This window comes from Callithrix jacchus, chromosome 3 (assembly GCF_049354715.1).
Source record: "Callithrix jacchus isolate 240 chromosome 3, calJac240_pri, whole genome shotgun sequence".
NCBI lineage: Eukaryota > Metazoa > Chordata > Mammalia > Primates > Cebidae > Callithrix > Callithrix jacchus.
Window position 1 is genome coordinate 97,990,110 of NC_133504.1, and position 22,857 is coordinate 98,012,966.

Below are 22,857 nucleotides of genomic sequence, written 5' to 3' on the forward strand. Positions count from 1 at the left end.
ATGCAGAATGACCTATGTAGGATTGAGAGAAGAGAAACAAGAAATTCAAGAGGTGGGGGAGAGGGAGGAAAAGAGACAGTTATTAAAATGTATCATTTTAACTTAATATTTAACCTAATGAAAACAAAATCTTATCTGGAATTTGAAAAGTCAATATTTTGAGTGCTGGTTCAATATTCCCTTCATTATGTTTTGATAGTCTGAGAGTAATCCAATGGATGTGGCTTAAAGACGTAGATCACATGTGGAATTGGAAATGAGTGTTACACAAGCAAACAGAATAAATATCTGTGCAATAAATATCTGCTTATGCACTCAAGCAGAGAAGAAATCCACAAGGACTCACCAGTCTCCTGGTCAGCAGAGAAGAAAGAAACAACATGAGCACAGCAGGGAAAGTAAGCAAAAATATATTACTGTTGGAAATATATTCTCATCAATATAACAAAGAAAGAAATACAATATTTGATGAATAATTTAAAAATCATAGCTGAATTAGAAATGCTACACTGAGATGATATGCAATATATGCCTCAATATGTAATGTATACTGAACTACAGTGGAAATAAGTTATTCCTAAATAACTTTAACAAGAATATATAGAACCTATGTTTATTGTCTTTATTTCCTACATTAAATAAATTTTAATAAAATGATAGTTTATTCCAAGCTAATTATGACTAATTTGTAAATCTAGAGTTAGAAAAGTCTTTAATCAGAAGTTATCTTTCTATTAAGAAATGATAATTCAAACATGTTATTATTTGAATATATTTTTATGAACACATTAAATTTGTCTGACAAAAGTTTTGTGAGAGGAATTGGATTCAGAAGACTTCCAAATACCATTTACCCTTACTATAAAATATCTTACTAATGCTCATGGATCTCACAGCATTAGAATCATCAAGGATAAGCAAGATATCGACATGCAAATTCTGATTAAAAGGGGGCCACTATGATACAATTCAGGTAATTTTCACAGAAATCCTATGGGACATTATCTTCCCAGTGTAAAAATAATATGTTTTTACAGAAAATTAATAATACAATTTGAATCACTTAGCACGAGGAATACAGATGTTTGGTTTGGTCTCCATACATTTATACTTATTTGTTCAATGTGTTTACAGGTGCGTGTGGTCATCAAATATAATCCATTGATATTTTTTAATTGCTTAATTACATAAACCTGTGCAACTATTTCCAGTCATTATTTGTGTTAGGAATATACCACATGGTAAAATATCTCATTATGATAACTCATTAAAGATTCTGAGGCTTCTCTCTACACTGTGTGACAAACAGGCTCATATCAGTAAGATTAGCTGGAAATCACCAGTAGCCCATTGTTACTGTTCTTATTCCACCTCCTTTACTTTATTACTAATTAATATTTACATTCCTAATAAAAAATGATTAAGAAAAAGAAAATCAAATTCGCCAAACTCAAAAGAAATGAGTTCATAAAGCAAAAGTATAAACTAATTATATTAATGAAAATAATAACTGATGAAATAGACAATCTTCCCCTCTGGGCACAACATCAATAACAGCTTTTTGACAGCATTTCATTTATGTTTACCTATCCTGCATTTTATGTTCCTTAAATGCTAAGTGGTGACAATACTAACATCTATTTCATAAAAAAGTTTGGATAATTCAATGAATTAATACTGTAAAGCACTTAGAATCATATTTGATACATAGAAATAAGTCAATAAATATTAGCCACTATTATTGTTGCTATTTAATTTTTGGCTAACTTTTTTTTGGCATTTATGGTTACATTGTACTACAGACAAGGGATACAGGTTAAAATTAGCAAAGGGAAAAAAGTAGATAAGGTGAAGTCCAAGAGAAACTCAATTTCTCTCTGGTAGTTCAGATCAATCACTTCAGCCATTAGGGTAATTCCCCTGCTCATTTATTCCTTCAGTGGCATAAGACATGAAAAATGGCCAGGTGAAAGTCTCAGCTTCGACATCAGTGGATTCATTTTTATGTTTTCCAGTGGAACCATTTCCCCAAAACCTGCAGTGCTGATGTTCTGTGGCATATTAGTGAGAAGGTTCACTCTACTTTCACTCCTCAATTCTCGGACCATGTATTTTTAATGTAGGAAAGAAAACACCATGTAATTGTCTCCTGTAAGACAAAGAGGGTGCAGTCTTCAAACTGAAGCTATTTTTTAATTATTACTATACTTTAAGTTCTGGGGTACATGGGCAGAATCTGCAGGTTTGTTACACAGGTATACATGTGCCATAGTGGTTTGCTGCACCCATCAACCAGTCATCTATATTAGGTATTTCTCCTAATGCTATCCCTCCTCACCCCTCACCAACAGGCCTCAGTGTGTAATGTTCTCTTCCCTGTGTCCATGTTTCTCACTGTTCAACTCCCACCTATAAGTGAGAACATACGGTGTTTGGTTTTCTGATCACTTGTTAGTTTGCTGAGAATGATGGTTTCCAGCTTCATCCATGTCCTTACAAAGGGCATGAACTCATCCTTTTTTATGGCTGCACCATATTTCATGGTGTATTTGTGCCATATTTTCTTTGTGGACATTGAATGGGTTCCAAGTGTTTGCAATTTTGAACAGTGCCACAATAAGCACAAATGTGCATGTGACGTTAGAGTGATTTATAACCCTTTGGGTATATACCCAGTAATGGGATTGCTGGGTCAAATGGTATTTCTAGTTTTATATCCTTGAGGAATCACCACACATTGTCTTCCACAATGATTGAACTAATTTGCACTCTCACCAACAGTGTAAAACCATTCCCATTTCTCCACATCCTTGCCAGTATCTGTCGTTTCCTGACTTTTTAATGATTGCAATTCTAACTGGTGTGAGATGGTTTCTCATTGTGGTTTTGATTTGCATATCTCTAATGACTAGTGGTGATGAGCTTTTTTTCATATATTTATTGGCCATGTAAATGTCTTCTTTTGAGAAGTGTCTGTTTATATCCTTTGCTCACTTTTTGATGGGGTTCTTGGTTTTTTTTTTTTTGTAAATTTGTTTAAGTTCCTTGTAGATTCTGGATATTAGATCTTTGTCAGATGGATAGATAGCAAACATTTTCTCCCATTCTGTGGGTTTGCCTGTTCACTCTTATGATGCTTTCTTTGCTCTACAGAGATCTTTAGTTTAATTAGATCCCATTTGTCAATTTTGGCTTTTGCTGCCATTGCTTTACTTATGAAGTGTTTTAGTCATGAAGTATTTGCCCACGCCTATATTCTGAACTGTATTACCTAGGTTTTCTTCTAGGGTTTTTACAGTTTTAGATCTTACATTTAAGTCTTTAATCCATCTTGAGTTAATTTTTGTATAAGGTGTAAGGAAGAGGTCCAGTTTCAGCTTTCTGCATATAGCTAGCCTGTTTTCCTAACCCTATTTATTAACTAGAGAATCCTTTCCCCATTGCTTGTTTTTGTCAGGTTTTTCAAGAATCATATGGTTGTAGAAGTGTGGTGTTATTTCTGAGGCCTCTGTTCTGTTCCATTGTTCTATATCTCTGTTTTGGTACCAGTACCATGTTGTTTGGTTAGTGTAGCTTTGTAGTATAGTTTGAAGTCAGGTAGCATGATGCCTCCAACTTTGTTCTTTTTGCTTAGGATTATCTTGGCTATATGGGCTCTCTTTTGGTTCCATATGAAATTTAAAGTAGCTTTTCTCCAATTCTGTGAAGAAAGTCAATGGTAGCTTGATGAGAATCGCATTGAAACTATAAATTACTTTGGGCATTATGGCCATTTTCACAATATTGATTCTTCCCATCCATAAGCATGGAATGTTTTTCCATTTGTTTGTGTCCTCTGTTATCTCCTTGAGCAGTGGTTTGTAGTTCTCCTTGAAGAGGTCCTTCACATGCCTTGTAAGTTGTATTCCTAGGTATTTTATTCTCTTTGTAGCAATTGTGAATGGGAGTTCACTCAAAATTTGGCTCTCTATCACTGGTGTATAGGAATGTTTGTAATTTTTGCACATTGATTTTGTATCCTGAGACTTTGCTGAAGTTGCTTATCTGCTTAAGAATATTTTGGACTGAAACGATGGGGCCCTCTAAATATACAGTCATGTCATCTGCAAACAGACAATTTGACTTCCTCTTTTCCTATTTGAATGCCTTTTATTTATTTCTCTTGCCTGATTGCCCTGGCAAGAACCTCCAATACTATGTTTAATAGGAGTGGTGAGAGAGGGCATCCTTGCCTTGTGCCAGTTTTTGTTCATTCAGTATGATATTGATTGTGAGTTTGTCATAAATAGCTCTTACTATTTTGAGATATGTTCCATCAACACCTAGTTTATTAAGTGTTTTTAGCATGAAGGGCTGTTGAATTTTGTTGAAGGCCTTTTCTGCATCCATTGAGATAATTATGTGGATTTTGTTATTGGTTCTATTTATGTGATGGATTATGTTTATTGATTTGCATTATGTTGAACCAGCCTTGCATCCCAGAAATGAAGCCAACTTGATCATGGTGGATAAGCTTTTTGATGTGCTGCTGGATTTGATTTGCCTGTATTTTATTGAGGATTTTCACATCAATGTTCATCAGAGATTTGGGCCTGAAAATTTCTTTTTTTGTTGTACCTCTGCCAGGTTTTGGTATCAGGATGATGCTGGCATCCTAAAATAAGTAAGGAAGGTGTCCCTCTTTTTCTATTGTTTGGAATAGTTTCAGAAGGAATGGTATCAGCTCCTCTTTGTATCTCTGGTAGAATTTGGCTGTGAATCCATCTGGTCCTGGGCTTTTTTTGGTTGATACGTTATTAATTACTGCCTTAATTTCAGAACTTGTTATTGAGTATTGAGGGATTTGACTTCTTGGTTTAGACTTGGGCGGGTTTATGTGTCCAGGAATTTACCATTTCTTCTAGATTTTCTAGTTTATTTGTGTAGAGGTGTTTATGGTATTCTCTGATGGTAGTTTGTATTTCTGTAGGATCAGCGGTGATCTCCCATTTATCATTTTTTATTACATCTGTTTGATGCTTCTCTCTTTTCTTCTTTTATAGTCTAGCTAGTGGTCTATTTTTTGAAGGTTTTTTTGTGTCTTTTGGGGTACCAGATGTTTCCCACTTTCTCTTGTGGGCATTTAATGCTATAAATTTCCCTCTACACACTGCTTTAGCTGTGTCCCAGAGATTCTGATACAGTGTGTCTTTGTTTTCATTGGTTTCAAAGAACCTATTTTTTTCTGCCTTAATTTTGTTATTTACCCAGTAGTCATTCAGGAGTAGGTTGCTCAGTTTTCATGTAGTTGTGTGTTTTTAAGTGAATTTCTTAATCCTGAGTTCTGAGAGACTGTTTGTTATGATTTCCATTTTTTGCATTTGCTGGGGAGTATTTACATCCAATTCTGTGGTCAATTTTAGAATAATTGCTATGTGGTGCTGAGAAAAATGTATATTCTGTTGATCTGGAGTGGAGAGTTCTGTAGATGTCTATTAGGTCTGCTTGATCCAGAACTGAATTCAAGTTCTGAATATCTTTGTTAATTTTCTGTCTTGTTGACCTGTCTAATATTGACAGTGGGGTGTTAAACTCCCCCACTATTATTGTGTGGGAGTCTAAGTCTCTTTGTAGGTCTCTAAGAACTTTCTTCATAAATCTGGGTGCTCCTGTATTGCATGAATATATATTTAGGATAATTAGCTCTTCTTGTTGCATTGATCCATTTAGCATTATGTATTGCTCTTCTTTGTCTTTTTTGATCTTTGTTGGTTTAAAGGCTGTTGTATCAGAGACTAGGATGGCAAATTCTTTTTTTGCTTTCCATTTACTTGGTAAATATTCTTCCATCCCTTTATATTGAGTCTGTGTGTGTCTTTGCATGTGAGATGCATCTCCTGAATACAGCACACTGATGGGTCTTGACTCTTTATTCAGTTTGCCAGTATGTGTCTTTTAATTGGGACATTTAGTGCATTTACATCGTAAGTTAATATTGTCATGTGTGAATCTAATCCTGTCATTATGATGCTAGCTAGTTTTTTGCCCATAGATTGATGCAGTTTCTTCATAGTGTCGATGGTCTTTCCAATTTAGTGTGCTTTTGCAGTGGCTGGTATTAGTTTTTCCTTTCCATATTTAGGGCTTCCTTCAGGAGCTCTTGTAAGGTAGGCCTGGTGGTAACAAAATCTCACAGCATTTGCTTGTCTGTAAAGGATATTTCTCTTTCACTTATGAAGCTTAGTTTGGCTGAATATGAAATTCTCAGTTGAAAATTATTTTCTTTAAGAATGTTGAATATTGGCCCCCACTCTCTTCTGGCATGTAGAATTTCTGCAGAGAGATCTGCTGTTATTCTTATGGGCTTCCCTTTTTGGGTAACTCGAGCTTTCTCTCTGGCTGCCCTTAACATTTTTTCCTTAGTGAATCTGACAATTATGCGTCTTGGGGTTGCAACTCTTGAGGAGTATCTTTTTGGTGTTCTCTGTGTTTCCTGGATTTGAATGTTGGCCTGTCTTACTAGGTTGGGGAAGTTCTCCTGGATAATATCCTCAAGAGTGTTTTCCAACATGTTCCATTCTCCCTGTCACTTTTATGTACACAAGCAAACACAGGTTTGTTCTTTTCACATAGTCCCATATTTCTTAGAGGCTTTGTTCATTCTTTTTCATTGTTTTTTCTCTAATCTTATCTTCATGCTTTATTTTCATTAAGTTGATCTTCAATTTCTAATATCATTCTTCCACTTGATTGATTTGGCTATTGATTCTTGTGTAAGCTTCACGAAGCTCTCATGCTGTGTTTTTCAGCTCCATAAGGTCATTTGTATTCTTCTCTAAACTGGTTAGTCTCATTAGCAATTTCTCAAACCTTTTTTTAAGATTCTTAGCTTCCTTGCATTGAGTTAGAACATGCTTCTTTAGCTCAGAGGAGTTTGTTATTACCCACTTTCTAAAGCCTACTTCTGTTCATTCATAAAACTCATCCTTCATCTAGTTTTGTTGCCTTGCTGGTGAGGAGTTGTCATCCCTTGGAGGAGAAGAGGCATTCTGGTTTTGGGGATTTTCAGCCTTTTTGTGCTGGTTTCTCCTCATCTTCGTGGATTTTCTACCTTTGTTCTTTGATTCTGGTGACCTTCAAATGGGGTTTTTATGTGGACATCCTTTTTGTTGATGTTGATGCTATTTCTTTCTATTTGTTAGTTTTCCTTCTAACAGTCAGGCTTCTCTGCTGAAGATCTGCTGAAGTTTGCTGGAGGTCCACTCCAGATGCTGTTTGCCTGGGTATCACCAACAGAGGCTGCAGCAAAGATTGTTGGATGTTCCTTCCTCTGGAAATTTCCTCCTAGAGAGGCACCCTCCAGATGCCAGCTAGAGATCTCCTGTATGTAATGTCTGTTGACCCCTGCTGGGATGTGTCTCCCAGTCAGTAGGCAAGGGGGTCAGGGACCCACTTGAGGAGGAATTCTGTCCCTTAGCAGAGCTTGAGCACTGTGCTAGGAGATCCACTGTTTTCTTCAGAGCCAGCATGCAGGAACATTTGCATTTTCTGAAGCCGTGCCCACAGCTGCCCCCTCCCTCAGGTGCTCTGTTCCAGGGAGATGGGAGTTTTATCTATAAGCCCCTGATTGAGGCTTCTTCCTTTCTTTCAGAGATGCCCTGCACAAAGAGTAGGAATCTAGAGAGGCAGTCTGGCTATAGCAGCTTTGCCAAGCTGTGGTGGTTCCCACCCAGTCTAAACTTTTCTGTGGGTTTGTTTACACTGTGAGGGAAAAACCACCTATTCAAGCCTCAGTTATGGTAGATGCCCCTCCCGTCACCAAGCTTGAGTATCCTAGGTCGACTTCAGACTGCTGTGCTGGCATTGAGAATTCAAGCCAGTGAATCTTAGCTTGCTTGGCTCCATGGGAGTGGGATCTGCTGAGCTTGAATACTTGGCTCCTTGGCTTCAGCCCCCTTTCCAGGGGTGTAAAAGGTTCTGTCTCACTGTCATTATAGGCAACACTGGGGTATGGAAAAAAATCCTGCAGCTGGCTCAGTGTATGCCCAAACGACCACCCCATTTTGTGCTTGAAACTAGAGCCCTGGTGGCATAGGCACCCTAGGAAATCTCCCGGTCTGCCAATTGTGAGGACAATGGGAAATGAGTAGTATCTGGGCTGGAGTGCCCTATTTCTCAAGGTACAGTCCCTTATGGCTTCTATTGACTAGGGGAGGGAGTTCCCTGACCCCTTGCTCTTCCTGGGTGAGGGGACAGCCCACCATGCTTTGGCTTGCCCTCCTTAGGCTGCACCCACTGTCTAACCAGTGAGATGAGTTGGGTACCTCAGTTGGAAATGCAGAAATCACCTGCCCTTCTGTGTTGATCTCACTGGGAACAGCAGACCTGAGCTGTTCCTGTTCAGCTATCTTGCCAGCCACCCAAATATATTTCATTTTTCTCAATGTCTTATTACATTTTATCTTTCTTTATGTTATGCTGTTTTAAATGATATTTTTATTCTCTTTATAAACCAGAGGTCTTCATTTCTATGGAGCACTTTCTAGGTACCAGACATGGGACTCAATGTTGCATGTACAAAGATGAAAAGACACAATTTCTGACTTCAAGAGTGGGAAAACATTGTCACCATCGCTCTGTTTGATTTTCTAGGTAATCAAATGCAAAGCAGCTGTGCTATGGGAGGTAAAGAAACCCTTTTCCATTGAGGATGTGGAGGTGGCACCTCCTAAGGCTTATGAAGTTCGCGTTAAGGTGAAACATTTTTCCATTTTTATTTCATTTTAGGTTTAAAAAACTAGAGAATATTAAAAATGGAAACATCAAAAAATCCACTAACAGGCTTTTTTTTTTTTGAGACAGTCTCACTTCGTTACTAGGCACAAGGCTGGAGTGCAGTGGTGCAATCTTGGCTCACGGCAACCTCTGCCTCCCTCGTTCAAGCAATTCTCCTGCTTCAGCCTCCCAAGTAGCTGGGACTACAGGTGCATGCCACCACGCCCAGCTAATTTTTGTATTTTTTAGTAGAGACGGGGTTTCACCATGTTGGCCACAATGGTCTTGATCTCTTGACCTCATGATCTACCCACCTCATGTGCTGGAATTACAGGCATGAGCCACTGTGCCCGGCCAATAGGCATATTTTATATGATCATCCAGAAAATCGAGTTACATTTGTTGTCAAGGAAAGGTATAAATATAAATTTAAAATTTTTAAAAAGTGGTCAAAGAGTGCATACAGTATAATTCAAGTAAAACACAAAAGAATGTGTTTGTACAGAAAAAAATTCCAAATGTTGCATATGAAGACTTCAAAATCAATTAGCATTAGATATTTTCTATCTGTTACTTTGCTATTTCTAATTTTAAAAGCATGCATTCTTGTATATTTTATAAGACAAATATTTCAGGATTAGTTATTTCACAGATTATTCTAAATTGTTTAATTCAAGAAGTGAAGGTGGAGAAGGGTTTTAGACTGAATGACCTTGGAGATAAACTGAATCTTTCGTATTTGGAAATAGTAGAGATTATTAGCAAAATTCTTGAATACGTTTTAGAAGTGCAATTTCAGGAAATTGAATATGTTAAAACCATCTGAGAGTCATAATCTTTTCTGAATCTATTTTTCTCTTTACTCTGTAGATGGTGGCAGTAGGAATCTGTCGCACAGATGACCATGCGGTTACTGGCAACCTGGTGACCCCTCTTCCTGCAGTTTTAGGCCATGAGGCAGCCGGCATCGTGGAGAGTGTTGGAGAAGGGGTGACAACAGTTAAACCAGGTATAGAATTCACACCCAGGGAACACACCTTGGTTCACCATCACAAGATTACTCAGCCTGGATGAGGAAACTGAGGCAATGAGAGATGAAAGGGCTTGCACAAGGTCACAGGGCAGCCAGGACTTCAGGGGTTTCCTCCTTCCCTCTCTGCCTGCCTGACTCAGGCATGTGTGCATTCAGGCATGCGTGTATTCTACTCTTCAACAATTATTTGTTGAGTATCTGCTATACACTTGGCACCAGATTAGAGCCTGGAGATATGTAAGGATCAAAAGAGACACAGTGCCTACCAATGTGAATTCACAGTCTAATAACTTCGGTGTTGGTGTTGCTGAACACTGTCTTCTGTCAGGGCCCACACAGAAATAGAAATGGAGAAAGGAAAAAATGTAAATGTGGAAACTGTTCTGTGCTAAGTTCACAAAACAGAGGCCACATGGCTATGGCTGAATAAACATGACTTTTTCTTAGGTGACTTATGCAACCCCTTCACCAATTTCTTCTTCCAACATGGTGTCTCTTCCTGAGCATGGACTCAGTGAAACAGACTAGGTGAAAGGAAATGAAAGAAACATAGCAGGAGCCATCCACCATCAACAATGTCGGCCTTATTACCTTCAGCCATGCTTCAGTGCGACTGGTTACAGATTACTAATTATTTAATCTTCAATATTTATTTTACCCTAATCTATTATGTATTAATATAAATACCTTTAGAAGTAAAGGGTGAATAACTAGGACATTGCCATACCATCATTTTCACATAAATTTCACCTATAAAATGTTAATGCACCAACCATTTTTCTTGGTCATGTAGAATATATAGTATAGGTGATTAAAAATAAAATTATGTTTAATTCTAAAAAACTGCTTTAGCCTGTAGATTCACACTGCCCACTTATCAAATACTAATTTAAATGGTAAACAGAAAATAATGAAAGAAATTGTCCAAATTATGTTTTAGCTCTATTTCCTTTAGTTAGAAATAAATTAACAACAAAATGACACCCTTGCTTTTTACCCATTCCCTCCACCATAGAAGGAAAAGTAGATAATTTACAAATTATCAGCTGAAAACATTTGTAAGTCAATTCTTATCCTAAAAGAAAGTGCCTAACTTTTTGTGAAGGGCTGAAGTTCTCAGATAAATTTCTGGAAATCTTCTTTGTCCCATTCTTGTTAGTTTTCCTTAAAAAAAATAAAAAACAGATATTTTTAAAGCATTTATTTCATAATAAAGATAAGCACAGTCACTTTGAAAAGCCAAGAATTGGTTCAAATTCTCATTTTATTGTAAATAAAACTTTTACAAAATACCAGATCTTCAGGCACTGTAAAGCTAACTTTCAACTAAAATTTATATTTATATTTACAGTAAGAATATCTAATATTTAATTAAAGTTTAAATAAAATGACGTTTGCAAAGCCTCCAGGAGAAATCAGCACACTGCATAAAAGTTATTAATGCTGTGCAAGTAATTTTTGTAATCCATGTTGTTTCTCACATTTGCATTCTCTTTAGGAATCATCAGGCATTTATAAACTCAAACTGAAAACAAGGCTGTGGCAGGCAGTGAACAATGACATAGTTGTGACTGAACTTCATTCCTTAAAGACTTATTTTATTTTTTTTTAATTTTTTATTGGATTTTAGGTTTTGGGGTACATGAGCAGAGCATGTAAGACAGTTGCGTAGGAACACACATGGCAGTGTGCTTTTCTTTCCTTCTCCCCTTCACCCACATTTGGCATTTCTCCCCAGGCTATCCCTCCCCACCTCCCCCTCCCACTGGCCCTCCCCTTTTCCCCCCAATAGACCCCAGTGTTTAGTACTCCCCTTTCTGTGTCCATGTGTTCTCATTTTTCATCACCCACCTATGAGTGAGAATATGCGGTGTTTCATTTTCTGTTCTTGTGTCAGTTTGCTGAGGATGACGTTCTCCAGATTCATCCATGTCCCTACAAACGACACAAACTCATCATTTCTGATTGCTGCATAATATTCCATGGTGTATGTGTGCCACATTTTTCCAATCCAGTCTATTATCAATGGGCATTTTGGTTGATTCCAGGTCTTTGCTATTGTAAACAGTGCTGCAATGAACATTCGTGTACATGTGTCCTTATAGTAGAACGATTTATAGTCTTTTGGATATATACCCAGTAATGGGATTGCTGGGTCAAATGGAATTTCTATTTCTAAGGCCTTGAGGAAACGCCACACTGTCTTCCACAATGGTTGAACTAATTTACACTCCCACCAACAGTGGGAGTGTAATTTTCTCCACATCCTCTCCAGCATCTGTTGTCTCCAGATTTTTTAATGATCGCCATTCTAACTGGCGTGAGATGGCATCTCAATGTGGTTTTGATTTGCATCTCTCTGATGACCAGTGACGATGAGCATTTTTTCATATGATTGTTGGCCTCATATATGTCTTCTTTCGTAAAGTGTCTGTTCATATCCTTTGCCCACTTTTGAATGGGCTTGTTTGTTTTTTTCCTGTAAATCCGTTTGAGTTCTTTGTAAATTCTTGGATATCAGCCCTTTGTCAGATGGGTAAACTGCAAAAATTTTTTCCCATTCTGTTGGTTGCCGATCCACTCTAGTGACTGTTTCTTTTGCCGTGCAGAAGCTGTGGAGTTTCATTAGGTCCCATTTGTCTATTTTGGCTTTTGTTGCCAATGCTTTTGGTGTTTTGTTCATAAAGTCCTTGCCTACTCCTATGTCCTGGATAGTTTTGCCTAGATTTCCTTCTAGGGTTTTTATCGTGCCAGGTCTTATGTTTAAGTCTTTAATCCATCTGGAGTTAATTTTAGTGTAAGGTGTCAGGAAGGGGTCCAGTTTCTGCTTTCTGCACATGGCTAGCCAGTTTTCCCAACACCATTTGTTAAACAGGGAATCCTTTCCCCCTTGCTTGTTTTTGTCAGGTTTATCAAAGATTGTATAGTTGTAGATATGTTGTGTTGCCTCCAGTGCCTCTGTTTTGTTCCATTGGTCTATATCTCTGTTTTGGTACCAGTACCATGCTGTTTTGATTACTGTAGCCTTGTAGTATAGTTTAAAATCCGGTAGTGTGATGCCCCCCGCTGTGTTCTTTTTGCTTAGAATTGACTTGGCTATGCGGGCTCTCTTTTGGTTCCATATGAAGTTCATGGTGGTTTTTTCCAGTTCTGTGAAGAAAGTCAATGGTAGCTTGATGGGGATAGCGTTGATTCTGTAAATTACTTTGGGCAGTATAGCCATTTTCATGATATTAATTCTTCCTAACCATGAACATGGAATGTTTCTCCATCTGTTTGTGTCCTCTCTGATTTTGTTGAGCAGTGGTTTGTAGTTCTCCTTGAAGAGGTCCCTTACGTTCCTTGTGAGTTGTATTCCAAGGTATTTTATTCTTTTTGTAGCAATTGTGAATGGCAGTTCGTTCTCGATTTGGCTTTCTTTAAGTCTGTTATTGGTGTAGACAAATGCTTGCTTTCACCACTCCTATTCAATATAGTTCTGGAAGTTCTAGCCAGAGCAATCAGGCAAGAAAAAGAAATAAAGGGTATTCAAATAGGAAAGGTGGAAGCCAAATTGTCTCTATTTGCAGACGACATGATAGTATACCTAGAAGACCTCATCACCTCAGCCCAAAAACTCCTGAAACTGATAAGCAACTTCAGCAAAGTCTCAGGATATAAAATCAATGTGCAAAAATCCTTAAAGACTTTTAAAGAAACATGCTTTTCTAGTCAATACACTTGAGCTTTAAGTTTTTGCTCTATTAATTTCTTGATAGATATTGCAAAAGAATTTGATTTATTCCTCTCCAGGTGATAAAGTCATCCCGCTCTTTACTCCTCAGTGTGGAAAATGCAGAATTTGTAAACACCCGGAAAGCAACTACTGCTTGAAAAACGAGTAGGTTTCTGATGCTCTGTTTGCACAGACTTTGAGTTTGCACATTAGTTATGCTCCTGTCTCATGCCTGTGCGTGTCTGTGTATTGCACTGCCCAGTCTCAGTAATCCTCGGGGGACCCTGCAGGATGGCACCACTAGATTCACCTGCAAAGGGAAGCCCATCCACCACTTCGTCGGCGTCAGCACCTTCTCGCAGTACACGGTGATAGATGAGAGTGCAGTGGCCAAAATTGATGCAGCCTCGCCTCTGGAGAAAGTCTGCCTCATTGGCTGTGGATTTTCAACTGGTTATGGGTCTGCAGTCAAAGTTGCCAAGGTAGGAATAACAATGGGTGATAAAACCTGTTACACGCAGACTGTCAGGAACCAAAAGGGAAGCACTTTCTCACAAGAATCAAAGATTATTTTTGGAGATTTGAAGTGTTGATTTAGAGTAGAAAAAATGGCCCAAAAAGAATTGAAAGCACATGCTAGAAATTTCACCTGTTTATCACAGATAAAAAGTTGTTAGGAGTAAAGATGTCATTTCAACAATTATTCTTCTGTATTTGCTCTTTATGAGAGAATGAAATGTTAGGCCTGAGAACTCATTATTCATTCAACAATTAGAGATCACATGTCTCAGGTACCATCGTTTCTGCTAGGTTCTCAGACAGCAAAAATAAATGAAATGAAGAATTTGCCCTTGAGGAGCATCTAGTCTGTGGATCCTCTACTCCCAGAGTTAGGATCAACGGTAAAGTCCAAAGCCTTACCTGTTGTACCCCCAAACCAAGGCTCACCCCACTCTGTGGATTCTTAGAGGAAAGTAATGAAGTTTCAGTGATGCATCATTCACTCATTATGGGATTTCACTGCTAAAACTAACCCCTGCCATGAACATACACATATACTTCAGACGTGGTAAATTTCAAGCAGAAATTCTTTAAAGGCTCCTCATCTGGAAAGGCTGAAAGTCTAGTAGTATGCTTTATTTTATGAAACCAAGATCCAGTGATATAAAGATATTTGCGCAAAGCCTCACTGCTGGCTAATATGAGAGCTGAGACTAAAATATCTTTTTAAAATCTCCTGCTGAACTTTAGATCACAATACATAATTATTAGTGCTTTTAAATCATAGACACAAGTCTTCTATTTTTCTAAGTAAGGTAGAAAATAGTGTTATCTGCCATAATATTGAATAACACTTGGTCAATGAATGACTGAATAGACACACTTACAGAAATATCATAATGAGATTATTTGGGACACTAAAGCATGTTACCCCCAATGAAGGCTGACTATGGGAGATTGGGTATATTAAAAGGCCCTAGCAAACTAAAAAGAATTTAGAAGGCATCTTTTCCAAATTTCTGTGCCTTTAGCACTTAGTCCCTTGTTCCGCTGCCTCATCTGTTTTAGCAGGTGGTCTAAGTGACCCTACCAAAGAACAGAAGCTGAGGATACTCATAATAATAGATTTTATTTATTATTAAAATATAGGCAAACATTTCATTGCTGTGTTTTTCACTAGTGTGTTTTATAAGGCAGGGATATATTATTGGCCATGCCTACCAAACATAAATGAATCAAGGAGTTAATTATTGATTGTTTAAGTGAAATATTTTTTATTCCTCTGCAGTAGTCTTTTCCACTTATTTTATTTTCCAAATATTGCCTTTGTGTATGTGTGAGATACTGAACCTGGCTATCATGGCATTGCAGCAATTGAGAGTCTCTTCAATATTGTAACCATTGCCATCTGGATCTCAAGGCTCATCCAGTCCCCTGGTTCACAGTCTGACCTCCCCATTGGAGTCACCTGATAACTGAGTTTCATCTGCAGAGATTCTGATGTAATTGGCATGGGCTGTGGTCTGGACAGTGGGATATTTGTAAAGCTCCCCAGATGAATCAAATGTGCAGCCATATGAGAATCACTCAACTAGTTCAACCCCTTGAATTTAAAAATAAAGCAACTGAAGCCAAAAGAGGTTTCCATAACAGGTTAACCAGAAGAGTCTGAGCAGCTCTTGGTAAACACTGGGCATGGCACTTTATAAAGCTTAGGCACTTTCTAACAAGTCTTCTACTTTTCTAAGTAAGGTAGAAAATAGTGTTATCTGCCATAATATTGAATAACTCTTGGTGAATGAATGACTGAATAGACACACTTACAGAAATATATTTATATTGGATTATATTTATAATGGATTATTATATTTATAATGGATTATTACTTAATCCATTTTTGCATTTTCTGAAAACACAGGTTACCCCAGGCTCTACCTGTGCTGTGTTTGGCCTGGGAGGGGTCGGCCTATCTGTCGTTATGGGCTGCAAAGCAGCCAGAGCGGCCAGGATCATTGCGGTGGACATCAACAAGGACAAATTTGCAAAGGCCAAAGAGTTGGGTGCCACTGAATGCATCAACCCTCAAGACTACAAGAAACCCATCCAGGAGGTGCTAAAGGAAATGACTGATGGAGGTGTGGATTTTTCATTTGAAGTCATCGGTCGTCTTGACACCATGGTATGTACCATGACGTGCCCTGAGATTTCTGCCTCTGCAACCTGGAGGATGCTCTTACGCAGCAGAACGTATGTTGTATGTATAAAGGATATATTTAATGAGGAATAGAAATTTCCCATCATCTGTTTGTTACCCGGTTTGTTGAATTTATTGTTATGAGAAACATTTGATTCCATCAACTAAGCAAACCTGTCTCAAGTCATAGTTCCTCTAGAGGGAGAAAAGGGCTTTTTTTTCTTAACTGAGCAATTAGAGATTTACTTTATTAATTTTTAGTTAAAAACTATAAACTCAAGTAAACACAATAATACAAATTCTATTCTCAAATTGGAACACTTTATTTTTCTCCCACATTCTTAACAACAATGGTTTAATAATTTTGCATATGTTCTTAATAAATTCCAAATTTTTTAACATATTAGTATTTGGCCAAAAGAAGTAAGCAATTTTAAGCCTATGTTTTATTAACAAAAATATGCCCTTAGGAAAGTGACTACTCAAATGCATCACTATATTTTATCACAGAAACCGGACAGTGCCTGGCACATAGTAGTATCCAATACTAGTAGGAGTGAATACTTTCAAAAGTCAACAGATTTTACTAGTCCCCGAATTTAAAAGCCACGTATCACATAGCATTGTTTTATGGATTACATGAGACAATGCATGTAATATACTTCGCATACTACCACCCGTCATACGGTGAGCTCCCAATAAGTGTCAGCTGTCTTTTTTCTTTTTCTTTTTTTTTTGGAGACAGGGTCTCACTCTGTTGCCCAGGCTGAGTTGCAGTGGCATAATTATAACTCCCTGCAGGCTCAACCTCTTGGGCTCAAGCTGTTCTCCTACCTCAGCCTCTGAAAATGCTGAGAGGATAGCATTTTCAGAGGCTGAGTAATGCATGAGCCACCACGCCTAGCCTCGGTTGGCATTATTGATATAAAACACTATTTCCAATTTTGCAGTGCTTACATCATCTTTGGTTTATTACATGGTGTTACTTTCAAACAGTTATAAATATCAATTGCAATGAGAACACATCTCTAGCTATATTTTACCTACCCAGAATTCTCTAGAATTCTACTGAAAAAGTCTCCAGAGACCAACACGTTTTCAATGCTAAGGTTTTCTAGAAGGTTCAGCAGTGTAGGTAACAGGGAGAAGCATCCTGAGATCAAAGCTCTCAGCAGCCTTAACCTAAGACAAATGCCACAGACAAATTTAGTGTCAAGAGAATCCAACTTTTTCCAGGGTTATAGCTTTTCTCCTTGTGCTCTTTTTCTATATTTTCATCCATTTTCTCATGTGGATCTGGAGTGTTCCTTATCTCAAGATACCAAATGTCTGACAGGCACATGTTCTGAGGATATCTGGTCTTCCAAAAGTCAGAATCCAAAATCAAAAAACTAATCATTACATACCTTGGGGGGATCCTAAACCACTTTCTAACTATAGAACATGTTTAAAAGGCTGACTGGAAAAGATTTTCTGAATTGTCTTTTGAGGTTTCCAAATAATCAGGGTATTTTAATGTAAAACCAACACATATTTGGGGAGGTAAAAAACAATGTTAAAACATGTCCATTTGTGAAATGGACAATAGAATAGGAATCCACTTAAGAGGGAGACCATGATGTGGACAAGAGACAACTTTTGGTGATACAATTGTCTGTCTTGTTCACTATCAAAATATCTGGTTGAAAGTACTGGGTTCAAAATACCTATGTGATAAATCAATGTAAAATGAATTAACCAATTCACAGATGCCTAAGAATGATGCGATGATGAAATTGTGTGCTTATATAAGGAACCAGACTTAATATATGTTTGAAATGCTGTCTGCCTCCTTATTCCTTTATTAGGAAGAATTAAATGCACACCAATTTATTCATCCGTTTTTTTATTCAAAAACCATTTTCTGGGCATTTCCTAAATCCACAGCAGTATCCTTTGCAAAGAAAGGGGAATGAGGGAACAAAAGACATGATCTCTTCCTTCTACACACTCAGTCCAGCTAAGCCTATTACATGATATTGTGCATTATGAGTGGGAACTATGTTACTCCCTCATAAGGATGCTAAATATTCGCTTTATTCCAGATGGCTTCCCTGTTATGTTGTCATGAGGGATGTGGCACAAGCGTCATTGTAGGGGTACCTCCTGATTCCCAAAACCTCTCAATTAACCCTATGCTGCTACTGACTGGACGCACCTGGAAAGGAGCTCTCTATGGAGGTATGTAGTTAGGCTCCAGTTCCAAATTCTCATTAGCCTCAGTCTATCTCCCCTTTTACAATGGACAAGGCAAGGTTTTGAAAACAAACAAAAATAATTAAAATTCCTTCCCTATCTCTAGTCTCCAAATAAACTAGATATAGAACTAATACAGACAGAAGGTCCCAAGATAACCTTTTCTGATGTCACTATTAACCAGGACCTTTTATCTGCATCTGTTTTTGTACTTTGTGGAAGGCATGGAAATTTTTAGTAGGACACAAAAATCTACAACAATATTTCATAACTACATCCAATTTAGACAACTGATAAATTTCTCTTAATTTGGGCATAAACATCTGTCCTATGATTTCTCTGTGTGAGAGAGAATAACTAAGGACCCTGTTTATCTGTGATTTATTTTTCAAGTCAAAGCACTGTAAAAGCATATTGAAGTGTTCTATCTCTTCTCTTAGTTATAGCAATCCAGAATGCAGAACTTTTTCTAAATTTTCATTTGTTTGGAAAATCTTCTCATCAATTCTCCTACTTATCTGGGTTGACTCTAACAATGATACTGTCTTCTTTTCAGGCTATAAAAGTAAAGAAGATATTCCCAAACTTGTGGCTGATTTTATGGCTAAGAAGTTTTCACTGGATGCTTTAATAACCAATGTTTTACCTTTTGAAAAAATAAATGAAGGATTTGACCTGCTTCGCTCTGGAAAAAGGTAGATTTTAAGTTAGTTTTCTGTTTTGCTTTGTTTTCTACAATAGAAAATTGTCTAGCAGAGAATGAAAGGGTGGAAGGATGAGAAAAAATTAGAGTGCCTTTGTTTTCCATTACCAGTTCAGTCTTTGCATGGACCACATGTAAGAAGCTAAAACAGTTGTGAGAAGTTAAAAAAAGTTGCTTTGCATTTTCTATTCTGCTGATGCCAAATTTTGTTGATTACAGCAAATCTGAATCATCAGAGCCATTCGGCCTTCTTTAAAAGAGAACAACAGACATACACACACACACACACACACACACACACACACACACACCATAATTATAACATGGTGTCATTGAAGCCTCTGGCTGCTACCTATACAAAGCTGACATTAAGTGTCTGTATATTTATTTTTTATTTTATTTTATTTTTTTTTTCTTTTTCATTTTTTATTGCATTTTAGGTTTTGAGGTACATGTGAAGAACATGCAAGATTGTTGCATAGGTACATACATGGCAGTGTGATTTGCTGCCTCCCTCCCCATCACCTATATCTGGCATTTCTCCCCATGTCATCCCTCCCCAATTCCCCACTCCCCACTGTCTCTCCCCTATTTCCTCCTGACAGACCCCAGTGTGTGATGCTCCTCTTCCTGTGCCCACGTGTTCTCATTTTTCAACACCCACCTATGAGCGAGAACATGCAGTGTTTGATTTTCTGTTCTTGTGTCAGTTTACTGAGAATGATGGTTTCCAGGTTCATCCATGTCCCTACACAGGACAGTAATGCATCATTTTTTATGGGTGCATAATATTCCATGGTGTATATGTGCCACATTTTCCCTGTCCAGTTTATCACCGATGAGCATTTGGGTTGGGTCCAGGTCTTTGCTATTGTAAACAGTGCCACAATGAGCATTCATGTGCATGTGTCCTTATAGTAGAATGATTTATAGTCTTTTGGATATATACCCAGTAATGAGATTGCTGGGTCAAATGGAATTTCTATTTCTAGGTCCTTGAGGAATCGCCACACTGTCTTCCACAATAGTTGAACTAATTTACACTCCCACCAACAGTGTAAAAGTGTTCCTATTTCTCCACATCCTCTCCAGCATCTGTTGTCTCCAGATTTTTTAATGATCACCATTCTAACTGGCGTGAGATGGTATCTCAATGTACTTTTGATTTGCATTTCTCTAATGACCAGCGATGATGAGCATTTTTTCAAATGTTTGTTGGCCTCGTGTATGTCTTCTTTTGTAAAGTGTCTGTTTATATACTTTGCCAACTTAAGAATGGGCTTAGTTTTTTTAAATTGTAAATCTGTTTTAGTTCTTTCTAGATTCTGGATATAAGTCCTTCGTCAGATGGATAGATTGCAAAAAAATTTCCCATTCTGTTGGTTGCCAATGTACTCTAATGACTGTTTCTTTTGCTATGCAGAAGCTCTGGAGTTTGATTAGGTCCCATTTGTCTATTTTGGCTTTTGTTGTCAATGCTTTTGGTGTTTTGGTCATGAAGTCCTTGCCTATGCCTATGTCCTGGATGGTTTTGCCTAGATTTTCTTCTAGGGTTTTTATGGTGTTAGGTCTTATGTTTAAGTCTTTGATCCATCTGGAGTTAATTTTAGTGTAAGGTGTCAGAAAGGGGTCCAGTTTCTGCTTTCTTCACATGGCTAGCCAGTTTTCCCAACATCATTTATTAAACAGGGAATCCTTTCCTCACTGCTTGTTTTGTCAGGTTTGCCTAAGATCAGATGGTTGTAGATGTGTGGTATGGCCTCCCAGGCCTCTGTTCTGTTCCATTGGTCTATATCTCTGTTTTGGTGCCAGTACCATGCTGTTTTGTTTACTGTAGCCTTGTAGTATAGTTTGAAGTCTGGTAGTGTGATGCCTCCAGCTTTGTTTTTTTGCTTAAAATTGACTTGGCTATGAAGGCTCTCTTTTGGTTCCATATGAAATTTAAGATGGCTTTTTCCAGTTCTGTGAAGAAGGTCATTGGTAGCTTGATGGGGATAGCGTTGAATCTGTAAATTACTTTGTGTAGCATGGCCATTTTCACAATATTGATTCTTCCTAACCATGAGCATGGAATGTTTCTCCATCTGTTTTTGTCCTCTCTTATTTCGTTGAGCAGTGGTTTGTAGTTCTCCTTGAAGAGGTCCTTTACATTCCTTGTTAGTTGTATTCCTAGATATTTTATTCTCTTTGTAACAATTGTGAATGGCAGTTCATTCTTGATTTGGCTCTCTTTAAGTCTGTTATTGGTGTATAGGAATGGTTGTGATTTTTGCACATTGATTTTGTATCCTGAGACTTTGCTGAAGTTGCTTATCAGTTTCAGGAGATTTAGGGCTGAGATGATGGGGTCTTTTAATATACTATCATGTCATCTGCAAATAGAGACAATTTTACTTCCTCTTTCCTTTTTGAATACCCTTTATTTTTTTTTTTCTTGCCTGATTGCTCTGGCTAGAACTTCCAATATTATATTGAACAGGAGTGATGAGAGAGGGCACCCTTGTCTAGTGCCAGATTTCAAAGGGAACGCTTCCAGTTTTTGCCCATTCAGTATGATATTGTCTGTTGGTTTGTCATAAATAGCTTTATTATTTTGAGATACACTCCATCAATACCTAGCTTACTGAGGGTTTTTAGCATGAAGGGCTTTAGAATTTTGTCAAAGGCCTTCTCTGCATCCATTGAGATAATCATGTGGTTTTTGTCTTTGGTTCTGTTTATGTGGTCAATTACATTTATAGACTTGAGTACGTTCAACCAGCCTTGCATCCCTGGGATGAAGCCTACTTGATCATGGGGGATAAGCTTTTTGATGTGCTGTGCAATTGGTTTGCCAGTATTTCATTAAAGATTTTTGCATCTATGTTCATCATGGATATTGGCCTGAAGTTTTCTTTTCTTGCTGAATCTCTGCCGGGTTTTGGTATCAGGATGATGTTGGTCTCATAAAATGATTTGGAAAGGATGTCCTCTTTTTTGATTCCTTGGAATAGTTTTAGAAGGAGTGGTACCAGCTCCTCTTTGTATGTCTGGTAGAATTCAGCTGTGAACCTCTCTGGACCTGGGCTTTTTTTGTGTGGTAGGCTTTTAATTGCTGCCTCAACTTCAGACCTTGTTATTGGTCTATTCAGGGTCTCAACTTCTTCCTGGTTTAATCTTGGGAGGATGCAAGTGTCCAGGAATTTATCCATGTCTTCCAGGTTTACTAGTTTATGTGCTTAGAGTTGTTTGTAATAATCTCTGATGATGGTTTGTATTTCTGTGGAATCTGTGGTGATATCCCCTTTTTCATTTTTTATTGCATCTATTTGATTATTCTCTTCTTTTTTGTTAATTTGGCTAGTGGTGTATTTTGTTGATCTTTTTGAAAAACCAGCTCCTGGATTTATTGATTTTTTGAAGAGTTTTTTGTGTCTCTATCTCCTTCAGTTCTGCTCTGATCTTAGTTATTTCTTGGCTTCTGCTAGCTTTTCAGTTTTTTTGATCTTGCTCCTCTAGCTCTTTCAATTTTGATGATAGGGTATCGATTTGCAATATTTCCTTGCTTCTCATGTGGGCATTTATTGCTATATATTTTCCACTAGACACTGCTTTAAATATGTCCCGGAGATTCTGGTATGTTGTGTCTTCATTCTCGGTGGTTTCCAAGAACATCTTTATTTCTGCCTTCATTTCATTGTTTATCCAGTCAACATTCAAGAGCCAGTTGTTCAGTTTCCATA

General features: G+C 37.7%; 1 protein-coding gene across 1 annotated transcript in view; it reads left to right on the top strand.

The window, feature by feature from the left end:
- Positions 1-309: 309 nt before the first annotated feature.
- ADH1B (alcohol dehydrogenase 1B (class I), beta polypeptide) overlaps positions 310-22,857 on the top strand; it is a 28,548-nt gene continuing 6,000 nt past the window's right edge. The window contains exons 1-8 of the mRNA XM_008992933.4: positions 310-398; positions 8,632-8,733; positions 9,625-9,763; positions 13,580-13,667; positions 13,765-13,984; positions 15,922-16,182; positions 18,282-18,417; positions 18,989-19,127. Coding sequence (XP_008991181.1) covers positions 381-398; positions 8,632-8,733; positions 9,625-9,763; positions 13,580-13,667; positions 13,765-13,984; positions 15,922-16,182; positions 18,282-18,417; positions 18,989-19,127 — 1,103 coding nt within the window. The 5' untranslated portion in view covers positions 310-380. The remainder of the gene's footprint in view (positions 399-8,631; positions 8,734-9,624; positions 9,764-13,579; positions 13,668-13,764; positions 13,985-15,921; positions 16,183-18,281; positions 18,418-18,988; positions 19,128-22,857) is intronic.